Source organism: Caloenas nicobarica, chromosome 22 (assembly GCF_036013445.1).
Source record: "Caloenas nicobarica isolate bCalNic1 chromosome 22, bCalNic1.hap1, whole genome shotgun sequence".
Taxonomy (NCBI): domain Eukaryota; kingdom Metazoa; phylum Chordata; class Aves; order Columbiformes; family Columbidae; genus Caloenas; species Caloenas nicobarica.
The window spans coordinates 6,579,937-6,598,121 of record NC_088266.1 but is presented as its reverse complement, the minus strand read 5'-3'; the positions used below and the strand labels follow the sequence as shown (position 1 = coordinate 6,598,121).

Here is an 18,185-nt window from a genome sequence, read left to right as displayed (position 1 = left end):
GTCCGTTCCCAGTAAACAGAACTGCTGCAAAGAAATCCCTGCTCTGCCCGCAGGACTGCCTCTGAACACACACAAAACGTGCAGTGCTGGGGAAGCACTCAGGTCGAGAGAGGTACCAACCTGAACATTTATACAGGGTGAACTTTGGCACTAGCTCAATAAACCAGCCTGCAGGGGAGAGGAAAAAAAAAAAAATACCCCAAACCCAAACCTGCTTCTCCCTCCTTCCAAAGTCAGTTCTGGAAAATAATAAAATGAAAACCCGAGGGAAATCACACACCTATTCTGCCTTTGCTTTTATTGTCTTTCCAGTTGTTACCAGATAGATTTCCAAGCAGTAGCATAATTCTGTGTATAGCCTGCAATAATCTATAAATTGGTGTGTTTTCCAACCAGACGCTTCCCATACATGCACCCAAAAGCTGCCAACACTCTCAGAGCCAGAGGGTTCCGATGGCTTTGCACTTCTCTGTCCTCACGCTCCTCTGCAAGCACAACAGCCAAATAACCCGGTGCCAGATTTCGGGAAAGCCGATGAAACCCCTGGGAAGCGGCAGCAGCGGCTGGGAGCGCCCAGCCCTGCCCGCTGCCGTGATGCAGCCCCTGCTCCTCCTCCTCCTGCTGCTGCTCAGGAGCCTTCGCCTGCAGCTGAGAACTGCACAGCGCCGAGCTCCCAACTTTGAGCATGGCTCGGAGGAGACCGAGAGGCTGGAGGTCCCAAACTCCTGCAGACCAGGGAGCTGACACGTGCTCTAGGAGCATTTTGCTTTCCAAACCCTTCCTCTCTGCTGAGGACGGAGCAGACACAGCTCAAAGACACTTGCACCTGGAAGGATCTCTTGTTGGATTCTACTGCTGTTAACAGAGCTCTGCAAACCTACTCTCATGCACAGAAGAAAAAGAGGAAAATTCTTCAAAACAGCAAGACGCTCTTGAAGCGGGGAGTGGAAGAGGCAGCATTCCCCTCCTCCCTGTTTGGGAGAAAGGAGTTGCCCAACCTGCTCAGGAGACTTTTCCATCTGCCCCAAAACCAGCTCCTGAAGTTCTGCCCCTGCACCTCCAAGAGCCCAGGGTGGTGTCACCCAGAGCAGCCCCCCCAAGCGCAGACAGTCTGCTGGGCACAGGAGATGGAGAATGAGGTTGGCAAATCTGTGGACAATCAAATGGACAAATACATGTAATAATTTGGAAGTTTTCTTTATCTTTGCTTTTATTCCGCTTCCTTTTTCTCCCTGATTTGTCATGCATTTATCCCTGTATTGATTTAGCTGTGCTGTTAATTCTTTTTTACCTCCCCCTCCTCAATTTAGAGTTACAATAATGGGGAAATCAGAAAGCCAAATGGATATTGTGGAAAAATCAACAAAATCTGGGAAGAAATCCTGGAGCTTCGTGGCAATCACTCTGGCTGTCTTGCTGCTCCTCATGACTTGCGCAGTGGTCGCCCTGGTGATCCTGTATGCCAGCAGCAGAGGTAAGGAACCTGTCAGTAATTCTCCTCTCTCTGCAAACAACATAAAAGTCTTTTTGCAGAGCTAAATGAAAACAAGAATAGAGGGAGACAGTGGAGTCACCCCTGTGAGGGACTTGGCTGTCTCTGCCTTTTTCCAAGCTCATGCAAAGAGAGGATTATGTTGGATTTTACTTCATTTTTAAATTATGTCATGTGAGATTCTATGCTTTTAATTAATTCCATGCATTTTATTGAATTCAGCATTGTTTTGACAAAGGTAAAAAAAACATTGCACTATTTTAGAGGGGAAGATTTATTGCCAGGAGTTATAAAGCAACAGCTGCTTAGCAGATCTAAAGGGGAGATTGCTTATTACAATGTGAAGGCCACTGTGCTGCTGAGGAAAAGTAGACTTCTTTTCTAATACTACATCAGGCAATTTGATCTCTAGGTGAGATTTGGTTCTGTGACTTTTGAGCAAATGTCGTGCCAGGAACCTGACAGTGAGGCATATTACTCTGAGGTGCTTTGCCTAAATGTTTGAACTGCAGAGCATGCTTACTCTCATAACTAAGTTTTTCCACTAGCACACCAAATGCGAGGTCCTATTTAAAAATCCTGTGAAGCAATCAACAGGATTGGTAGCAGCACCTGCCTCCTGTTTGTCACCTCCATTCCCACATGAAATTCTGTCTCAGCCATGCTTATAGATAAACTATAGGTAAGAAATCATAAGAAATGTGGAATAAAAACCAAACCCTGTGTTATGGAGTCCATTTGAAGACACACATCTGGTATAGACAGTCCTCTCTGAGGAAGACAAGCTAAATTTGGCAATTACATTATTTGTTGCAAACAATTCACCTTATAACAGGAAGGGCAGCCTGCAGTGCTGGCCGCACTGCTGCAGAGATGGGGCAGAAACAGAGAAGGTGCTGAAAGGTAAAACTCACACTCAACTGCGCGATGACAACTGTGGCTCTAATTGTTCCATTGTGTGCCATCCCCAGCAAGAAAAATATTTACAGAAATACATATATTAACACTTAAAACTTAGGTAGGTGTTTTTAGCAAAGTAGTTTGAGAAAACAAAGTCCATAGAGTTGTCTAGCTAAGACCTTATAAGATGCATTTTACATTTGTTTCTAGTTATTTGGAGTTTAAGAGGTGCAGCAGACAGAGCCTCGGTCAAGTGAGCAAAGACCCAACAAATATATTGTGAAAACAACCAGGGCAGTGTTGGTCATCTCTCATACGGAGTCAGGTTGGCTGGGTTCTTTGTCAGGAGTGGGACTGAGGCATAAACGATAATTGATAGAAAAACAAAGGAGCCACTTTTAGAAGTAAACTGAGAGCCCCTCACCAGCCATTTCCAATTACCCAGTTTTGTGGCAGAGCTGCAGAGCCCCGAGTGTGCAACCGGGGTTTCAAACCAGATTTGGCTTCTCTGCTTATACAGCTCGATTACATTTTCACAGTCACAAGAGCTTTTTTGAATGTGGGGAGTTAGAATCTTGTTGAAAGCAGTTGGGTTCCAGAAACTGAAGTTCGACATTGTCAGGTTATATTAAAGAGAGAAGCTTTGATTGGAAAAAAAAAAAAAAAAAAGCAAGCTTCATTTGAGTCCTGCCTGTCCCTGAGAAACAATGAGAGAAATAGAGCACACTTGTTCTCTCTTTCTCACCTTGCTTGTTGCTATTTCTCCTTTACGGAAAACTTCCATATGCCTTTGAACTACTAGTTTCTTTTCCCCAAAAGGACTTTTTCTTGGAAATACCCTGGTCTTTACATTTTCTTAATTTTTAAAAATTAGGGAGTTCAGGACACCCCAAAACTTTGGCTTAGCTTCATCCAGTACAAAAAAAGAGAAAAGCTGAGCCCCTCCATGTGAAGCTTCACATTGTGACCTGTATTTTGCTCACGCCACGTTCAGATGGGCAGCCCGCGCCGTGCTGAGACCCACAGTTGTTCTGCTGCAGATCTGCTCCCACGCAGCACGGCGGCTCCCGGCTCAGCCCTGGACGTTACATTCCCAGTCACAGTGGGGGCTTTTTATGTTGCTTCCACTGATGAACTTCAAAGCCCTCTTTTCTCCCCTACTGTTTTATTTCTATCTGAATTACTGTAATCTTGTTTGCTCTCATGTAAAACACTTCACTGGAAGGATTTTTTTTTTTAGTAACTCTTTTCTGCAAGCATCCTAGTGAAAGGAGCAAAAACAAAAGTTTAAGAATGTGGCTGTCACTGAGGCTGGGCTGCTGTGAGCAACATTGCTAGCAGTGTCTTTCCAAAACAACTAATTCCATGTGCTTTCTCACTCCGGTCCCCACAGGCACTCGCTATGGCTCCAGTTCAGGCAGCGTGTGTACCACACCTGGCTGTGTTACCGCAGGTAAGGATTGGTTCACAGAGCTGATGTTTTACATGTTAGTTCTACCCAACCCGAACAAACACTAGTTCAGGCTTTAAGACTGAAGAAGTTGAAAAGGAATTAAGTTTCCCCTCAGGCCAGATACACATTGCTGTTACTGTCAAAGGCAGCAAGTAAAGCCACCCTCAAACACAACTCTGTGTGTAAACACTGAGCAAAAGCCCCATTGTGTGCTTGCTTTGTCACCAGGAGCATCATTCACAAGGAAGTAGTCGGGCAAGTTGCCAGTGTGGTCAAGAGTGCTCTGGTCTGAGCCACAAGGATGTGGTTTGACCAACGCGGTCTAGGTCTATGAAGTGTAATGAGAATTCCCTTAGACCCAATTCTCTCTCAGAAAGAATACATTCTACACATGGGGCTACTCAATGTGCCTTCTTGCCAAGTAGCTTCTTGACAGTCTTGGGCAGCCCCAGAGATTACTGAGCAGTCTGTGGAATTTAACTCTCCAATTTTGGTACCTAGCTGCTAGAATAATTCAGAATATGGACCCAACAGCTGACCCTTGCAAGGATTTCTACCAGTATGCCTGTGGGGGCTGGCTGAACCGGCACATTATCCCAGAAACCAGCTCCAGATACAGCATTTTTGACATCCTGAGAGACGAGCTGGAGATCATCCTAAAAGGTAGGAATGAGGCTACTCTGTCCTTGGTTATGCACTAGTGTTTAGTTTCAGATGTTATTTACTGCACTTTATACAGGCAAATAAACTTCCAGAGAAGACTTGATTGTGATTTTTTTTTCCTTCTAGTCCTTTAATCTCTACGTCTCTTACTACATCCATTTTGTGGGAACATCCTGTTCCCTCTAAAAATTAGCCATAGGTGATTTGGTACTAACTTCAAAAGGAGCAGGACAAGCTGCACACAGGCCCTTCTTCCTGACACTTTTTCCATTAATAGCTCCTTTAAAGAGCACTCTAGTTTCACAGAAATTGAACGAGTATTTATCATCACCCTGAATTCTCAGCGATTTCTATGAAAAAATCAAAGCTCTCCAGGGCAAAAAAATCTCACTGCAACATTTCCTTCCCCAGGTGTGCTGGAGACTTCAGACAAAGGGGACAGACAAGCATTTCAGAAAGCTAAAATACTTTACAAGTCATGCATGAATGAGAGTGAGTCTCTGCTATGACAAATTCAGTTTCATCTTTAAACTGTTAGGCCTATTACCTGTTTTTCTTCATTTTTTCTATGAAAACAAGATCGTATTTGTTTTTCTTCTCTCAGGTCTTATAGAGCAACGAGACTCTTTGCCTCTGCTAGAGGCCTTAACGATGGTTGGAGACTGGCCAGTGGCTTCTGCGGACTGGAATAAGACCAAAGGTAACACTGTGCCCAAAAGAGTTCAGTGGTCTTAAGTCAGAATTATTTACTGATTCTGAATAATTTCAGCAATAAGCTTGCAAACTATACAACTTAATCAGTCCTGATACATATTGATAAATAATGTATATTTTTCCTTTTATCTCCCAGAGCTAAATTGGAGCATGGAAGAAAAACTCTCCATAATGAATTCCAGATTTAACAAACGTGTCCTCATTGACATGTTTGTATGGAATGACGACCGAGATTCCAGCAGACACATCATTTATGTAAGAAAAATTTGCAGGGATTTAGCGCCATAATCATAACAGATAGTTATTTATACTGCACACGCATTAACTTTCCATAAGTTGGTGGGTATGCACAATACTGGCAAAACGTATGCAACAGTTCTATACCCCAAGTGGCAGATCTGTCTCAAAGTCACATCGGGAAACATTTGTTGGTAGCATAGTTTTTGTTTCAGTTAAAGAAATAAACATCAGTTAATCTTTGCTGATTTGCAGCACTTATGAGTTGTAAATTCTTGTGACTTGCAAAATGATTGTGAGGTTTAATATATAGCAGGAAACCATGTTTTATAAACATTAAATAATATTTCAGAGTTTGTTCACGTATGCTTATGCATGAAGTCTAGCCCTCAAGTCAAGCAACTTTTCTAAGTTGCTTCAAATTATTCTTAGATCTCAGGGGTTACTGAAAGATTTCACTTAATAAACTGCACCAAGAACCCACCCTGTCCTTATCTAGGAACCCAGAGGCAAAAGTCGTGCCTTCCATCTCGCCCCAGTTCCTAGAAAGCTAAAGTTGTGGGATGGTAAGAGTGTTCTGTTCATTGCAGCGCTGAGGGACTGCACGTGCAGCGTTTCACGTTGCCATTCAAAGATACCTTTGGACAACACCAGTTCCTGTTCACACTAACTAAAGGCATTTATCCGATTTCCTTCAGATTGACCAGCCAAGTTTAGGAATGCCATCCAGGGATTACTACTTTAATGGAGGCAACTATCAAAGAGTAAGTATTCCATGTAATTTATTTACTACGTGCTACTAAACAACTTTAGTACTTATCCCTGTGTTTTGGAAAACTCAAATATATGAATCTTCATGTTGTGTTACAATCAGAATTAGACTGTGACATTCATTGGCACAATTAGGAATAGATGTAGCAAAGTTTTGTAAAATTTACAAAAGGACTGAACAACTGTGTAAATATCAAGCCTCCCCAGAACTGGCCAATTCATACAGATGAGAAGGTTATGGGAAAATAAAATCATCATGTTTCATAGCTTAAAATTTTGATAGATAGATTCACATTTTCAGTACAATCTTAGATTTGCTTAAATCTTCTTCTAAAGCCTCATGTATAATATAGGCTAAAATATAGTCCCGTGAGGTTTTTACAAGATTGTTCCCACACCTTCTGGTCAGCTTTATAAACTGCCAACTGCTGTTAATCCATCTCATGATACAAAATCTCCACATATCTGCAGTTCCCAACACAGCTATCTGCTGGAACTAGGGTTCTGTTCTGTGAGTTTCACCCACATAGCGGTAGTTACAGTAGAAAAGAGGGATATTTATACATCATTGCATGGAAGTCAGACTTAGACTGACTAGTAGGAGGTAGAAATCAGGTACAGTACATAGATGATCCTAAATGAGCGAAAGAAAGCCAGTAGTCCTTAATACAGTTTTAATTTGAAGCTATAAAGAAGAAGGGCTAAGGCTGCGTCTTTAATGTTACTGAATAAGACGGAGACACAACCTCTGTTTATTTGCTATTTAACAGCTCACTGCCCACAGACAATGAACCAAACTCTGATGACCCAAACTCCCCCTGTGCTTAGTCCAGCATCTTTTGGCAAAACTCCTACTGAGGCCTGTGGGAGTCTGGCCTGATTAAAGCCTCAGCATTCAGACTAAAAACAAAAATCATCATCGTGTAAGTGCCCAGACTCAATTTCACAACAGTTACTGTATTTATCTAGTTTCCAAGGTCTATGGAGGAAGAAAAGCGTGCAAGAAGAATAGGTGGTATTAGGCTTTCCTGTATCAGAGATCAGTACTCCCTCAGCAGCCAAATATCTTTTCAAGGTCCATTCTGAGGCATAAATCACAGCCATACCCTGTTATTAGAAACAAAGCAAAGATATCACTGGGAACCATCGAGACAAGAGCTTTCCTTTCAGACAGTAAAAACAGAGTTTAGAAGATTTATGGTACTACTTTCAGAGAGGTTAAACCTTGCATGTTTACCCTGGTATTTTGGCTGGTAGGGATCACTGTTCCCATAGTGTAACCCAAAGCACGAAGCTTTCTCTTTGCTCCAGTCGTAATTCTAACTCAGAACGCCAAAGAGTTGCATTACACAGGGAAGTGTTGCGTTCACTATGTATCTTGAGACTGGCAGCTGCATTGTAAGGTGTTCCAGGATGAGCTGAGATCCTACATATTGCAGTAGTATCTATTACGGTAAAAAAAAATAGACAAGAAAAAAGGCCCAGGGAGGGTTGCATTGGAGACGCAGGCAGAGGCTGTGACCCCTGGGGCAAACTTCTTTTACAGCACGCTGTGAAGCTAAAATAACAAAAAGAATGGTTTGGAAAATGAGAAATGACAGCAAACCTTTTCTTCACAACGCTACACACGTGCTCTGTTTTGTGTGCAGGTGAGGGAAGCTTACCTGCAGTTCATGATCAGCATTGCCAAAATGATCCGGGAAGACAAGAATATGTCTAAAGATGATTCCTTTGTCCAAGAGGAGATGGCAAAGGTTATGGAGCTTGAAACAGAGATTGCAAACGTGAGTACAGAAATCAAGAATTTCGCCGGATGCTGGGGAGACCAAGGGGCGAGGGGGAGTCTCTTGTTCTTTTGGGCAGCAGTTTAACACAGCAGAAAACTCATGGCCTAGAAGAAAGCAGGGGGAGGACAACTTGTGCCATGAGGAGCCCAGAAATCAGAGCCTTGGGTCTACAATTATGTCTGGTCTATACACTGCTTCCCTATCTGCTCTAGTGCTAGCCGTATTTATTTTTGGAAGTTTCCTAAAGCAGGATAATCTATCTTCTGCTAAATGTACACTGTGGTAACACCAGGGCTAGCTGCCTTGCATCCTCAGGAGTCCACAACACCCCAAAAATCTCTAACAGCTTAGTCTTCCATTGTGAAGAGGGTAGAGGGAGCCTCGTGGCTCAACGTATTACTGAAACATTATTGAATGGGGGGAGGCTGAGTTCCTGTGCTGAACTTCAGAAAGCAGCACTGTACACCGTCAAATGAGCTTTCTTTTCCAAAATAAACTGTTCTATTCACATATTATTTGAGCATGTATATGTGCAGATGCATGCATATAATTTCAGCCATTGACACATGTATCAGTTGATTCTAGTAATAACCTTGTGAATGTCTTCAGGCAACTACCCCAGCAGAAGAAAGACATGATGTGACCTTGTTGTACAACAAAATGACCTTGAAAGAGCTGCAGGAAAAGTTTGCATTGAACGTAAGTGTTTAAAGAGCAGTCAAATACTTTCAGCCTCCTTTTATTACCACACCAATTGAAAATGGCTTTGTGAATTTATCAGTGATGCAACAGAGAGGTATAAATCATTCCCATTCTTCAGAGTCTCTTAAAAAGCATTTTTCTACTGTACGACACAACTACATTCAATCCTGTAGACTGTAGAAAGTCCAGATAGTTACTAAAGCACTTAAACACCTGGCATTGGTATGTGTGTTTCTGTCTGCCTAGGAATTTAACTGGACCTTCTTCATCCAAAGTGTCATGTCTTCAGTAAGTGTCCAGGTTGACCCAGAAGAAGAGGTGGTTGTGTATGGCATGCCCTATCTGCAAGAGCTGAAAGCAATTATATCCAAGTACTCAGCAAGGTAAAGAAACTGGAGCATAACCAAGACAAAAGCCAAGGAAGTGTTGTGAAAATATAAATTATTGGGCCTGCTTGCTAGTTCTGCTAGAGCTTCTCTGAGAAAAATGACACCACTTCACTGTAAGATATGGGTAACGTCTTCTAAAGTTCTGTGCTCCTGTGTTAGTTGATGTCTCACCTGCTCATATGCTTAGCAAAGGTTAAATGGGAAGAAAAAAAAAAAAATCTCTGAACAGACATAGTAGGACAGGCCTTGGCGTGGATGCCTCTACAGTTAGACAGTCTGTTAGATAAGAACAGTCACCTGCAGATGCTCTGAAACTGAGGACAGGCAGCAATCATTTGCTTTCTCATCTCCACTCAAAACGCTGTCTACACTAGCGTTGCTTTTTCCAGAGGATTAAACTCAGCTTCACTTTCCCACACAGCACCATCCAGAACTACCTCATTTGGCGGCTGGTGATTGATCGAGTCAGCAGCTTGAGCCGGCGTTTCAAGGATGCTCGGGCCAGCTACAGGAAGGTATTTCCTCTCTTTCTAGAGACTGTGGAGCACTGGAGCACTCCCACAGTCACCACACCAAGTCCTTGTCAGTACAGTGACATTATTATGTCATGCAATCCCCAAACAAATCTAAGAGAAGAGCAACCACAGCAATGGAAACCTTTGTCTCAGGTTAACCTTCTCTTTAGGCAACAATTTAGAAGAGCCGCGTGGGCAGAATTAACACGGTGGTATTTTGGGTCGCAGGCGCTCTATGGGACCACGCTGGAGGAAGCGCGCTGGAGGGAGTGCGTGAGTTACGTCAACAACAACATGGAGAACGCGGTTGGAGCCATGTACGTCAGGGAGGCATTTGCTGGTGAGAGCAAGAGGATGGTATGTAGTTTACCCTTCGTACTGTTGTACATGCACAATGTCTGCAGCGCCCGGTCCCCTCCCTCCGCTCTCCCAGCCTGTTGTCTCTTCAAGATATTATATCAATCAGCCAAGAGTCAGAACTCATTTGTGATGCTCTGTTAAATGCCAAGTACCATGTTTTAGAGCACAGAACTTTGGTACATCGTCTTTCAGTAGGAGACTTTTCACCCTTGCTTAGCTGTGCCTGAGAATAACAGCATGTAAATTATTAATTTCTTACTGCCTGTCTTTTAGGTCCGAGATTTAATAGTTAAGATTCGTGAAGCGTTCATCGAGACTTTAGATGAGTTACAGTGGATGGATGAGGCATCTAAAGAGAAAGCTCGTGAGAAGGTCAGAGATAACAAGGAGCTTCAATATTCTGTCATGAATAGAAAATATCTGGAATTTTGTAACATACTATTCCCAGTTCCCCTACAAATGAGAGGAAAAAACTTTGATGTTCACTGTCCTATTACATTACAATTTTCTTTTAACCTTTTGTTAGCTCACATGCATTTTTATTTCATTTAATGAGACTCGTGAACAATGTTATAACTGAGGAGAGAAGATGGCACCCGATGCATCAGCTAGAATGACAATCAAATACAATGCCATCGTTTTCAGACCTGGTGTTGAATTCAGGACCATCAGCACTGTTTCAATAGCAAGAAAAAAAATAAAAGGCACTAAATGAGGGTTAATCCCAGTCCCTGTTGGCTGGTGCTGTAGGGTCTGCAGGGGATGAGGAAAACTGTATGTTCCATGTTAAAAAAAGTCTCACTACCAATAGGGTGCATTTGAACAAGGTCTTTAAATATTTACATCCAGTTTCTCACAAACAGATGGACAATAGCAATAAAGAATGTGAACTATTACATGTATTGAAACTTTAAAAAATCCACAATTAAGAGGAAACATTAAACTCTTCTCTTCTAGGCAATGGCAATTAAAGAACAAATTGGCTATCCAGATTATATTTTGGAAGATCAGAATGAAAAACTCGATCAGGAATATGCCAATGTGAGTATGCTGTGCATACCTCAATAAGTACCACACTATAAAAGCCTACACTTATTTTCTTGCCACTTGGAATATTTACACCTGTGCAACTGTAATTTCCAAGTGACTGGATAGCAAACAAGCTTGTGTCAAACATTTTATAAATAAATGCATGCGAAGAGTTAACTATTGATAACCTTGCAATCAAAACATTCTTTAGAAGATACATTCAGTGGCACAAGAAATTCCTCTTTCTGCACAACTTACTACTATACTTTGATATCTGTTTCTTTAGTTAAACTTCAGTGAACACAATTACTTTGAAAACATTCTGGAAAACCTGAGAGCTGGAGCCCAAAAGAGCCTGAAAAAACTTCGAGAGAGAGTTGACCAAGACATGTAAGTTCCCAGAGTAAATCCAGTTCTCGTAGAATCTCTCTAACCCTTCATCAAGCTGCTTCACATTCAGGTATTATATTGAAGCTGCTCAACACAAAATTGGTGAGACACCAGTTATTTTCTAGTATTGGTATTTTTTTAAAGCTGTGTTCAATGGCACCCTTCTTCCCTACCTCAGTCCTTTCCTTATATGCAGCCTGCATTTTATTTTAACAAGAATATTTAAATTAAAAGAATGTCTTAAAAAAATTAAAACCATTACTAACTTTATGTGTGACATTTACTTTTAGATGGATAATTGGAGCTGCAGTGGTCAACGCATTCTATTCCCCTAATCGGAACCAGATAGGTAGGTTTACAATTTTCAACTGCCGCATGGAACTAATTAATAATTTTTTTGCACCACAAGGGTGCAAGTCTGCTACCCAGAGGCAAACCTGCCTAATGGAAATTCTGGGCTAGGCAGCCAGGCTGTTCTTTTCAAGCAGTCGCTTTGTTGATGAATACTCAGCTTCCCCCAGCCCAGCGCTTGGCAGGCATGGTTTCTATACTGGAACAGCCGTATGTTTGAAAGCCTGAGACAGTAAGTGCTGCTATACGAGTGCCAGCTTCAGTGGCCAGAGAACGCTCAGCATGTTCTGAGCTGTTTGGGCTCGTGTTTCCACATCCCCATAAACACCCGGGCAGCTCTCCCGTTTGCTATCTGTGCAGATGGTACTGAAATTGTTTTGATGGGAGACAGACCAGACTAAAGAAACCTGCTTCTGCTTACAGAACATCAGCTCTAAGTCTTGTAGAGGTGCCAGGCTGACCTTTTGTGTTCTTAGCAAAGACCTTTAGACTTAAGCCACTGGGAACCCGCCTGGCTCCCCACACTCTGTGATCTCTGAGCTGTTGCACGTAGCCAGAGGTTCAGGTTGATGCTGCAGAGTCTGTACTGAATTCTAAGCACCCCAAAGAGGAGAAGAACCAAGTCCTTTCTACTAAGTCATACTTAATCAAATTCATAGACTACCAAGAAGACCTACTATCTAAGTACTGCCAAATACTGTAAAAGGAAAAATCCATGCCTTTGTTAGACCAGGCAGCAACTGTATCCTGCTCACAGGGTAAAGGCCAGAAATGGATCTGGTTTCCATTTGTGTAGCTTCCACTTACCTCGTATTGCAGGTGAAAGTCGTGACCTTCAGCCTCACAGTGCTGCCTCAGCTCCTGAGGGCTCAGCATTGGGAGCTGAACCTGCAGTGGGGCTCAGGTTTATCCTGTTTATTGCTGATCGCAATCAGCCGTGAGCCAGCTGGCCAGCCAGGGAACTTGGGTCTTAAAGAAGACTGGTTCTGCTGCAACTCTGCCCTTAGAAGTAATATGGAATTATTAATAACTGGTTTAAGCAACTTGAGGATGAATATGCAAACCAAAAACCCACGCATAGCTACTCACAATAGTGTAGATGTCAGTTAAATCCTCTTTTTGTCTCTAGTTTGAGGAAAATAATTTTTCACGCTACTTTCAGTTTCCTGCTACTGTTTAGCTGCAGTCTGTCATATACATCTCCCCAAAACTGTGCACATAAAACCTTCTATATAGTCAAAAAGGTTTTTCTCTCTAAATGAAATACTTGCTATATAATTTCAACTTCTTTCTTCTTAGGAAGTATCTTATTAGAATCAATCGCTTGCAGTCTTAATTCCTCCAGAAGTGTACATGTTTTTCACCTTGTGTGCATGGGATGAAGAGTAAATCCCATGGATTCTATGTAAGGTTTTTGCTGGTCGACTGAAGGACAGACCTTGTACTGCCCCAGACTGAGTCCACGTGCACTTGGTGGCCTGTAGGAATTAGTACGGTGCATGTTTTACACACCGAGTATTCATTGTAATCAGCATATGATTGCTAACCCTTCTTTAACACAAATAAAGCAATAAAATGTCCATTAGTTCCCCTATAAAATGGCTCTAAAACACAAACTGTACTTACCTCCCAAAGACAGTTACTAGACATTTTGTTCTTGACTTACAGCAGCATACATTAGACCCAATTAAGCTAAAGTTGAAATGTAAATGATGCTTGGTTCTCAAACAAGGAGATATTGTAGTTGCAGATGTGCTAAATTAAACCTTTATTATCTTGTCATTTTCCATTTATCAAGAGAAACAATTTCACATGAGGAGGCATGATGATGTTTCTAATCATTTTATATTTCATGTTCCTTCCTGATCCATAACCCAAGCAAACAATACATCTGCAAAGTGTGCAAAACCAAAGCTGCCTCACAGCATCTCCCTCTCTTTGCAGTTTTTCCTGCGGGGATCCTGCAGCCGCCCTTCTTCAGCAAACAACAACCACAAGCCCTAAACTTCGGAGGGATCGGGATGGTTATTGGGCATGAAATTACTCATGGCTTTGATGACAATGGTGAGAAGATAACTGAGAGAATATTATTCTTTCAGCTGCACTCATGGCACTGTAAGAAATTGAAGTTACACGCGGCTGTGCCTGAAGTGTCCATGCACCCATTGAAAAGAAACGGGCTACACTGGAAGGGCGGTTGCTCTAACAGTCACTCAGAACTTTCCTTTTTTCTTGGATTTTCATACAGGTAGGAATTTTGATAAAGATGGAAATATGTTTGACTGGTGGAGCAATTTCTCAGCGATGCATTTCAAGGAGCAGTCTCGTTGCATGGTTTATCAGTACGGGAACTACACGTGGGAGCTGGCTGGGGGACAAAACGTAAGTAACACCCATTTCCACATGACTGTCCTTTAGATACAGGAAAATAATAAATGTAAATGGAGAATCTCCACAGATGATAAACATAAAACCCCACATACTACAGGATAATTGTTCTGGAAGTAAGATACAAGGGTTGTTTCTTGTAGATGAGGGATACTGGTGTAGCTTAGCACACCAGCACTGTCTGCGGGCCCTTGGTTCGTGGGGAGCTGGGCCACGTGTGCTGTTGTGCCAGAGGGGTTTGGTGCAAGGGGAGGGAAATCTGCTGTTTGCTGCTGGATTTGCCAGTCCTGCCAGCCTGTGTCCTGCCCAGCAGCCCGTATTTTGTTCATGTTATATTCATACAGATTCTCTCTGTTCTAATCTACAGCTTTTACCCCATTCTTTTTTTTAATTTTCGTTCTCTCCTTTCGTTGCCCCAGCACAAAGTCACTGCTTCGTTCTGGTCCAGCCCTTGCTGTCTGTGTGATGTGTGACTGTGGGGCAGCTTGTGGTTCTTTGGCTTTCTCATGTTACTGACCAGAGAGGAAATTATGATTCTTTTACAGGTCAGTGGAATAAGCACATTAGGAGAAAATATTGCAGACAATGGTGGAGTCCGACAGGCTTATAAGGTAACTTTCAAATTTACTGTGAGCTAACTTTACCCCTGGGATTCAGCAATGGGGTTACCTATTCTGTCATAAAAAGATGTATAATTAACATGTTATTACCATATTCAAAACTTAAAGCCTCAATTATACATCTAGAAGCTCCTGTCCCCATAGATCCAGTCCCAGGTAGGGCTGCTGTACCACAGTGCTTCCGCGTGCTTGTGTCTGGGGGAACAAATGCAGTGTTCTCCTTCTGAAAATAGCAGCTACAACTTCAAGCAGCTTGGCGCATGGCAACAGAGCACTCATTTCTTGGCAACACAGTTTGGGGATGTTATGAAGCAGAGCAACTGTTTTTTCCGAGTTTCTTACTCTCACGCTTTTCATCTTCGATCTCCAAAGTGACACGTCAGGTAGGACGTGAAAAGAATAGGCGGAAATACCATAATCCCTTTCCCAAGAGGGATGCAGATCCTATCTACCAAAATACCTGTCTCTAAACACTCAGCTCCTTTTGTAGCTTTCTTTGTGTTTTCTAAGCTTTAGGAAAATAACACAAAGAAGTCCCTTCTACCTTGCTGCTCTTGTTTCTCATGGAGCTAGAGAGCAGAATAAAAATGCAAGGCTTGCTGGTCTCAGCACTGCCTCATCCCAAGGTAGACAGTTGCTGCAAGCAGTCAGTCATTTTCAAAACAAGAGAAACGCAGCTGATCTTTCAGAGTTCCACCTCCATGCCGTGGTTATAAACCAGCGTGGTCTTAGCTGTTACAAACACTCTTGCACGTCACCTTCTCCTGCTCTACCGGGGAACTCAGTCCCCAGACTCAGCGAATCCAGTATCTTTAATCCTTCAGGTTTACAAACTGCTGTTACGAACAGGAACACGGCGTTTATCAGCACAAAAGGCTCTTTCTGTGCGGGGCTCAGGTGTGAGCCTGGAATGTTCTTTTCTACAAATAATCCTACCAGGCGTCACAGTGAAACTTTTATCTCTGGCGTTTTGAATATGGCAACAGCAAAGGGTGTTCATAGAAGAACATCCTGAGTTTTCAGAAATCTAAACTGACAATTCTGACTTTGAGGGATACCATTAAAATTAATTACTTCGTTAAAGTGAACAGGTACTTGGTTCTGAAAGCTATTACAGATGTGGAAGGGATGTGTTGTATGACAAACTGCCTGCGCACAGAATCCTCTGATGTTCTGTGGTACTGATTGTGTTTCACCCCCAGCTCTACCTTTTATGTTCTGTGTGCTTTGGGACTATCTCAGCAGCTACGAGGAGAAGGTAGCAGAATGTTGGAAATTAAGCAGCATGAGGACACATTAACTTGTCTCCATTATGTCAATATACCTGAAAAAAGAAAATTGGCCAATTAATGTGTAACAATAACAGGTAATGGATTTAACATTGAGCAAGGTTATTATCTGCTATTTTATGAGCAGTTACCCGAAGAAACAAAAATCATCACCATAGAACTGTGGACTTAACACTTTTATTTCGAGTTACAATTTCCCAAAGTCAGTGAAAGCTACAAAAATAGCGAAGGGAAGACATGTTGGGTTCATATACATTGTGACTAAAATCTCTCACCCTAAAATAACATTCAAAATACCTGAACAGGCTGTCCCGCTGCTTCTCAGAATTGAATCTCTGATCTTTTCTAGGCCTACTTGAAGTGGCTGGAATGGGAAGGGAAGGAGCCAAAGCTGCCTGGACTGAATCTGTCCCACAAACAGCTTTTCTTCCTCAACTTCGCCCAAGTAAGAACACCTGGATGCAGCCACTACATGCTGCACGAGAGTAGAAATTATGTTGTGCTAATGGTTAATCCTCCTTTCTAGGTTTGGTGTGGTTCCTACAGACCAGAATATGCCAGCCAGTCAATCAAGACTGATGTTCACAGCCCTCTGAAATACAGGTGGGTTTCACAAACTGGTTTACTAGTTGTTACCTTACTTGTAACTTTGACCCATTGCACTAATGCAGCGCAAAAGGAGAGAGCGGCTCATTGCAGAGAAGAGAAATCTTGAGTAACCTTCAGAATTTCTCCATAGCTTGTAGGACACGGCTGAAGGGCACATTCCTTTACCTGGCCTGGTACATTTGCCAGTCTATGAGAATGGACCAGAACCCAGGTACTCCATGCTCTGTTTGTTCCAGCATTTCATTAGTCATATTAGCTCTATTTTTCTTGCATAAACTATCCCATATTTGGAGACTGTAATGGAGTTATGAGACTCTAAATCTCTTTACGGACATGGCTTTCTGTTTTCCAGAGCAAGTATCCATGTAAATAAGTTCCTTCTCTTTGTTTAGGGTGATGGGATCTTTGCAGAACTTTGAAGCATTCTCGGAGGCGTTCCACTGTAAGAAAGGCACAGCCATGCACCCTGCAGAGAAGTGCAGAGTGTGGTAACCAAAAAGAACACCGGCGAGAATGACAGATACTCTGGTGACACAACAAGCAGTTCTTGCCAATGATGTGCCTGATGTTCCCCTGTTCAGTCACAGCCGTGGCGAACGGTGCAGCTGCTGCGGTGAGAATGGAGGAGACTCCAGCGCTCCAGCTCGTACCGCTGCACGGGGCAGTGCACGGGGACCTCGGGGACCAGGGGCTGTGCTGGGAGCCACAGTGTGTTCCAGAACAGAACTCAGCATTTCAAGCACTCCAGAACACAACTGACTGTTTAACAGAACTGACCTTTTCAAACGCTCCGGAACACAACTGGCTGTTTAACAGAACTGACTGTTTCAAACGACATCCTGACTGTTACGAAGATACCACATCAGGGTTACAAAGACTAATTCTTAAATAAAAACCAAAACCAACAAATACCTATATATCTATTTTTCAGAAAGGAACAATAATTTTAATATGTCTGTGACTCAGCAAACCTGTTTGGGATGTTTCACCGGACTGTTGGCCGGTTTCTGATGCAGTTTCCAGTGCATTCTCCCGAATTGGGTCGGAGCTGGTTTGAGCTCTCGCACCTTTTCCGCTGCTTTGCTGTGAGATCGCTGGTTGTCTTGCTGTGGCACAAGTGAGCTGTGTGTAACGTCCCGTGAAGCTGCGCTCTCCTGCTGCCTGCCACTTCCTCCAAAGAACAACTGTAACGTCACCTTAAAGTGAGGCATCACTAGATAGAAAGATTGCATTTTTAGTAGTACAGATTCTGTTGTTATGCTTAAAATTCTGGAGCCCCTCCCTTCAGAGATATATTTAAAATTATGCTTATTCTTGTAGAAAGCGTATAAAATACTTTTTTGCCAAATAGCAAATATGTATCCATGGAAACAATCTGTTTTTCAATCTTGTGCCTTTTCATTTTGCCATAGGCTGTTTTTCAGTATTTACACTTGAAAAATGTAACAACTATTAATTTTTAATTAAAAAAACACCAACAAATGGTAGCCAATTCAGCAAGCATTTTACTATAGAGAGTTTTGGGT

General features: G+C 42.5%; 1 protein-coding gene across 3 annotated transcripts; it reads left to right on the top strand.

Moving 5' to 3' along the window:
* The first annotated feature begins 704 nt into the window (after positions 1–704).
* On the top strand, positions 705–17,568 carry MMEL1 (membrane metalloendopeptidase like 1). 3 transcript variants are annotated; one of them, XM_065649929.1, is made up of 23 exons: positions 705–1,177; positions 1,311–1,474; positions 3,786–3,845; positions 4,347–4,508; positions 4,920–5,000; positions 5,113–5,208; positions 5,359–5,477; positions 6,158–6,223; positions 7,880–8,014; positions 8,627–8,716; positions 8,966–9,102; positions 9,530–9,623; positions 9,852–9,980; positions 10,257–10,355; positions 10,941–11,024; positions 11,299–11,402; positions 11,693–11,751; positions 13,698–13,817; positions 14,002–14,135; positions 14,687–14,752; positions 16,400–16,495; positions 16,577–16,653; positions 17,052–17,568. In XM_065649929.1, exons 1-23 carry the CDS (start codon positions 1,128–1,130, stop codon positions 17,149–17,151), a joined length of 2,322 nt encoding a protein of 773 aa, XP_065506001.1. In that variant the 5' UTR covers positions 705–1,127; the 3' UTR covers positions 17,152–17,568. The 3 variants fall into 3 exon arrangements, with proteins under 3 accessions (XP_065506001.1, XP_065506000.1, XP_065506002.1); XM_065649928.1 differs by lacking the exon at positions 17,052–17,568 and having other exon boundaries at positions 16,577–16,765; XM_065649930.1 differs by lacking the exons at positions 4,920–5,000; positions 17,052–17,568 and having other exon boundaries at positions 16,577–16,765.
* The last annotated feature ends 617 nt before the right edge of the window (positions 17,569–18,185 follow it).

Bases quoted from the DNA above. Each gene is read 5' to 3' on its own strand.
- MMEL1 (XM_065649928.1), top strand. From the start codon at position 1,128: ATGGAGAATGAGGTTGGCAAATCTGTGGACAATCAAATGGACAAATAC. The intron at 8,015-8,626 runs GTGAGTACAGAA...GAATGTCTTCAG, and splicing joins TTGAAACAGAGATTGCAAAC to GCAACTACCCCAGCAGAAGA. The intron at 11,752-13,697 runs GTAGGTTTACAA...CTCTCTTTGCAG, and splicing joins CCCTAATCGGAACCAGATAG to TTTTTCCTGCGGGGATCCTG.